Below are 6,249 nucleotides of genomic sequence, written 5' to 3' on the forward strand. Positions count from 1 at the left end.
AAATAGTAGACGCAAAAGAGGAACAAGACTAACTCCAAGATTAGCCAGTCGTTCGTTACACTCTCTGCTCTGATGAGCCGGATCAATTTCATGTAGTGTTTGTTTTCCCGGTGATACGGTATTCATACGACCCTCTCTCTCACAGCAAGACTTCACTGGGACGGCTTAAGACGGCTGTGTGGCAGTGTAAGTGATCTCCTTGACAGAGGCGGTTCTCCCGCCGGGCGCAGTTCAGCTGAAGAAGCCGTGAGCGAAGGTACGAAGGCAAAGAAGGACCTGCCGATGGTGTGACAGGCAGAAGTTGTCAGGTCCCGTTTACTGCAAACAACACTTCATCTCTCCAGACTTGTCAGCAGGACTTGAGAGAAGATGTGGCGTTGGGTAGTTCTGGTGTCTCTGTCCTGTGTGGGGTACTTCCCTTGTGGCCAGGGTTTAGCCAGGCACGGTCAGCACAGCCGCTGTGAGAGGATCACCATACCTATGTGCTTAGACATGAGATATAACATGACACTGATGCCTAACTTCATTGGCCACACCAACCAGAAGGATGCGGCCATCCAGGTTCACGAGTTCATACCTCTAGTACAGTTCGGCTGTTCGCGATTATTAAAGTTTTTCCTGTGTTCGCTTTACGCTCCCATGTGTACGGAGCAAGTTGACGAGACTTTAGTCATTCCGGCCTGCAGATCCATGTGCTTAGAGGTCAAATCGAAGTGTGAACCCGTTTTAGAAAAACTTAATTTTAAGTGGCCTTCAATTTTGGATTGTTCTAATCTTCCTGAGAGAAGTGAACGAGGTAATTTGTGCATGGAAGCACCTAACGTAACCGGAGAGTCGGACCACGACAAAGCTGCTCATGGCAATAGGCCTGGCAACGAAGACATTTGGAAGCTGCTGGAGTCCCTCCGGGGTAAGACAACCACTGCCCCCGGGGGAGAGGATGGGGCGACCTCGACGGACTACCGATGTCCCGATCGCTTCGTGCATGTCAACAAAAAGAACACATCTGCCTCATGCGCCCCGCGATGTAATATGGAAGTTTACTTTCGCCAAGAAGACAAACGATTCGCGGAGATTTGGATGGTTGTGTGGGGGTCCCTGTGTTTCTTTTCCACTATGATCACTGTGCTGACGTTCGCCGTGGATTCCTCCCGTTTCAAATACCCGGAACGTCCCATCATATTCCTGTCCTTGTGCTACGCCGTTTATTCTGTGGCTTATATCATCCGGGCGTGCACGGGGGCGAACGCCATCTCCTGCGACAAGGGCATCGCAGGTGTGGAATTTCTTATACAAGAAGGTTTAGAGAACACCTGGTGCATTATAATCTTTCTGATTTTGTATTTCTTCGGTATGGCCAGTTCTCTATGGTGGGTTATTTTGACTGTCACGTGGTATTTGGCAGCAGGTAGAAAGTGGGGACAAGAAGCTATCGAAGCCCTCAGCAGTTATTTCCATTTCGCCGCATGGGCAATACCCGCAGTGAAGACCATTGTGATCTTAACGATGCGGAGGGTGGACGGGGACGAATTGACGGGGTTGTGTTATGTGGGCAACCAAGACATTAATGCCCTTACTTACTTTGTGCTGGCCCCCCTCTTGACTTATCTGCTAGTCGGTACAGCTTTTATTCTGGCAGGTTTTATTGCCTTGCTACGAATAAGGAACAATTTACGGAGTCGTGACGGCACCAATATCAGAAAATTAGAAAAACTGATGGCCAAAATTGGCGTGTTTTCGGTGCTGTACACGGTTCCCGCTACCTGTGTAATTGGCTGCTACTTCTATGAGCGTATCAATTTTGAGAATTGGCGCTCTATTGCCATGAGAAGCGAGTGTGACTTGTCTAAAGACACTAAGAAGGAGTGTACATTGAGTCAGTCCGTGCCCACGGTGGAGGTCTATATGCTCAAAGTGTTCATGTCTTTAGTCGTGGGCATCACCAGCGGAATGTGGATATGGAGTTATAAAACAGTCAGCTCCTGGCGAAACTTTTGCTTCAGGCGGTTAAGCCGTCGAAAATCCGCCCTGGGCAACTATCAGCAGGCTCCCGTGGTAGTCATGAAACCGGGCAGCCAGAAGTGCGTGTCTAAAGCTGCCACATCTCGCTTGTGAACTTCATCATTCATCAAAGCCGTCATCTTACATAGAACTACTTCGGCGCAGTGCATATCATCATCCCCCACTTTCCCCAAACTACTTTCATCCTCTCGCACGTGTTGTACTCAGTACGGTATACATTTCCACTTGGCTTTAAAATCCCCAGCATGTGATAACCCCTAGCCCCGATAACTTCAACACTATCCACGGCGTGAACTCACTCAGCAGACTTGTTGTTACAAGAGTGTTTCTCTCTCCGATAGAAGGCATTTCACCGGCGACTGTTAAATGAGCAGTGGGTATAGGCTGACAGTAGAAAGGGGCCCTCTCGGTAAACTAGGTCAGCTGAGGTAAATAGAAAGAGCGTGGTCGAGCTTTGTGCGGACTCAGATACAGTAATAGCCCTTGTTACAAACACCAACTTAACGGAGAAACACTAGCACAGTGCAGAATTGAAACACTCGAGAAAAGGTTAATTAAAGTGATTATCTTGAGCCTGTTAATGATGAAGTGTTTGGAGAGGCTATATTGGATCGCATGGCTTATCTAACACTGTGTATATCGATATACACGGAGAATGGAACAGCGAGTCTTTCTCTACACTTTTCCCCACACATGACGCCTGTATGGTTTTAAAAGTCAACTCAACGTCGCGTCCTTGTGAATTGTAAAACCTGCTACTTCGATATGTGATTTAATCGGAAAATTATGCAGTGAACACCTTTGAAGTAGGACTACAGTGATTCACGCGTGAAAGTCAGCTGCGCAAGATCTTGTGTGCAAATTAATTTCTTGGGCTTCGGTTCACTCTCGACATGGGCTCATATCGCCGACGGCATGGTGATCATTGATTTAAACAAGCCAGAAAAAATATCTTTTCTTAAGTACCTGTTTAATCAGGGCAGTCCCTCGCTGGAATACGTTTTCCATTACGACATTGTATATATGTGCTAATGTGATTGTAAAGGAATAGAGATATATCGATGTAAATATATATATTTAAACACATATAAATGATCGTCCAGAAATTATACGCTCTTAAAAAGATGTGCCTATAAACGTCACTCACCAAAACAGCCCTCATACTTTAGACGAGTGTTAGTCTAAAACACGTATAGATAATTTCAACGTATCCAGCTTTTGGTAAACGAAGTAAGGAATTGAGCTTGTTTTTGTTGATATAAGGTCAATAACTTAACATTGGTGCTTCAAATGTAATTCGATTCATGATCAAGAACTTCCTCTATAGAATTGTAACGTTTCCTTTTCAACAAACTGAAGCAATATTCTGTGAAGTGTATATGTTTAGATGTTAAACACGTGACTTTCTGTGAAACTCACGAAAACGTACATGTGTCCTCTACACGGAGGACTCGTCTGCCAGAATTGTTTGTATTGTTAACTTTATGTGTTCTCGACAATATAATTTTGAACTCAAGTCATTCATATTGCGTTTGTTGATCAGTTGTTCTGTTAGTGAGTTTGCATTTTTCGTGTAGTACATTCTCTTTATGTGGCACTCTTTATATGCTGTAATCATCCCATCTTGTCATGTGTGATCACGTATTTTGCGAGCTTTCTACCCATGCAGTACTTTCTGCATCCTCTGTGAAAGCGCATGAATCGCATTCAGTTTAAGATGTTGTCGTAAGTTCAAAGGTTGTACACTAAGAATGATGGGATGATTGTAGCATTCACCACGTTAAATCTGGATTTCAACCTTAAACGTGGGCAGGATGAGCATGAATTTATATCTTATAGACTATAGAGCCAGTGACCAGAAGTTCTGAAGTTTGTGAACCTTTTGCTGAATTTATATCTTAGACTTTAGAGTTACTGTCCAGGAGTTTCGAAGTTGAAGAATGGTGATTCGTTGAATCATGTATTTTTATAAGTGCAAACCATTTGATAAAGAATCCCCACTGCTCTGTTTCACAATTGCGCCATATGCTTAACCCGGCGCTAGGGGGCGATATATGCATTGTGCTGAATAAACTCGTCACGTTGGATGTATGAACAGTTGCAACCAATGCACAGCTGAGGTACACATTTTGTGATTATCGACAAGTTATAAATTAGAATGGTACACCATTTGGACGCTAATTAAATGTATTGGCCTGGAACTTCCCTGGCGTCTGTTTGGCATCATTGTCAATGTTTCACATACTCATAACGTACTCACCTCTATATTAATGTCTAGGGTTGAAATGTGCATGTCAAACTACATTTTAAAAACTTCTGTCATGACAAGGTCCATTTTCAAACCAATTATTATAGTAAAGTCCATTATCTAACTTGAAAATTCCTCTGTGTGTCAATATTTTCATATAGTTGTTTTCCTTTTATCGGTTGAATTAGTGGTGTATATTGCATTTCTAATTGCTAGGTCAACATCCAAAACGAATTTCCAAACATATCTTCAATATAAATCAAAAAGTAAGGGAATAAAGAAATTTAGATCGGCGTGAGTTCGAACAAACGAAATCAGAAGTCGTTAGTCGCGAAGGGAAAAAAAACAAGGTGATAATGGTTTATCTTGTGCTGCAATTGTACACAACCAATAAAACTTAAGCCTTGTTTCAAACTTGAAGCAGATGATGACAGTTGGCATGGTGACATTTAGCGGCACATGTAGGCCTATGATTCACATCTACCTGCGCGGATTCGTAGAAAGGCAACTGTTCTTTCAACTGCCATACATGTGGTGTGCGTACCTCTAAACTACATCAGTTAAAACATTGTAGACGCGGCTTTGGTTCAGACCCGTTTTGCACTTTTTTGTTTGTTTGAATGATGCGTTTACAGCATGCAGTAGGTAAGAGGCCAGGCATACAATCACGATGTGCAAACTCTTTCCATATAGTTGAGTTTATTTTGATCGGACTCCGACTCTTGAATTGCGCAAAAGTGTGAAGGTTATATTTTCTTTAAATTTTTATCCATAACAGAATTTTATTTAATGCAAATAAGGTTTTATGTGTGTCCCTTTGTGAGTTGCAAACTACATTACAGTGCAATTAAGACGTACAGCATACAGAGAAAATCGAGAGCAGCGACAACAGTGTGATAGCTGGCAAATGGTCACACGTAACCTGTAAAATACGGCCTCTTATGAATTTACCTCAATAACGATTTTATTCTAACCGTTCAAGTAAATGCGTATTACGTCCGTATACACTGCAGTGTTCGGCGGCTACGGCATAATTGTGTCTAATTCCTCTTAACCCTGCTGCATCGTACTTAACCACATGGTTGGATATATGAACAGTTGCATTCAAAGCCCAGCTGAGATACATATTCTGTTTATAGACAGCAGGCTGACGGCTGGTATACGAATGTCTGTTTTGAGGCCAACATTCTGTTAGATGCGGAAGCATGGGATACAACGCTACCTTAGCGCATTAAGCGAAGGTCATAGAGGACAGCATCTGTTGAAGAACTATGTACAATGCTGAGACTGTACAGGTGATTTCATCGACAGCACTGCCATGTACAGGGACTCGTGGTCAATAGCTTGGGCGACATGTAAAAAAAGCATCGACTTGGGGTTTCAAAGTTGATAAGTGATCCTTACCTGGGATTACATGTATTTTTCTTCTTCTTTGGAGCGAGCCATCTATTTTGTGATCGCGCATTTCTTGTTTCCTTCGTCAACCCTGTAAATATCAATGGTTACTTTAATGCGCATGTTCTTAGCTCTGAATTACTAGCGTTGGATTGGTATGGTGCTTTCGATTTTCAGTTTGAAAGATTGTTTTCTTTTCCTGGCTGCCAGTCAAATGTCAGGTTTGACGCTTAGATTACTTTTCATGTAATAGAGACAAGTTCTTCAATTTTTTTTAAGTCGATGAGTATAATCAGCTTGTCAGTTAATATGGACAAAGCGTCTAGGATCTCTGACCCACTGCTTCATGATTGCGCCTAATTCCGCTTAACTCCGAACTAGGGGCATTATATTCATCGTGTTGAATTAGACCGCCACGTTGGATATGTAAACGGTTACCATGACGATTTAAATACTGATTTCACTGTGCTGCAGTTAAGTTTCTCCACCTAACAGAGAGGGGATTAATTGTTGTCTAAAGGCTTCAATCCCTTTGCGCGAAAATCCCTGGTTTATTACAATATTGTGCATCTTTGTGGAGATAT

General features: G+C 42.7%; 1 protein-coding gene across 1 annotated transcript; it reads left to right on the forward strand.

Moving 5' to 3' along the window:
• The first annotated feature begins 238 nt into the window (after nt 1-238).
• LOC135476613 (frizzled-9-like) lies at nt 239-3,533 on the forward strand. The gene has a single exon (XM_064756700.1). The coding sequence runs from the start codon at nt 370-372 to the stop codon at nt 2,113-2,115; it is 1,746 nt and encodes a 581-aa protein (XP_064612770.1). The 5' UTR covers nt 239-369; the 3' UTR covers nt 2,116-3,533.
• Nucleotides 3,534-6,249: the final 2,716 nt, after the last annotated feature.

This window comes from Liolophura sinensis, chromosome 1 (assembly GCF_032854445.1).
Source record: "Liolophura sinensis isolate JHLJ2023 chromosome 1, CUHK_Ljap_v2, whole genome shotgun sequence".
Lineage (NCBI taxonomy): Eukaryota > Metazoa > Mollusca > Polyplacophora > Chitonida > Chitonidae > Liolophura > Liolophura sinensis.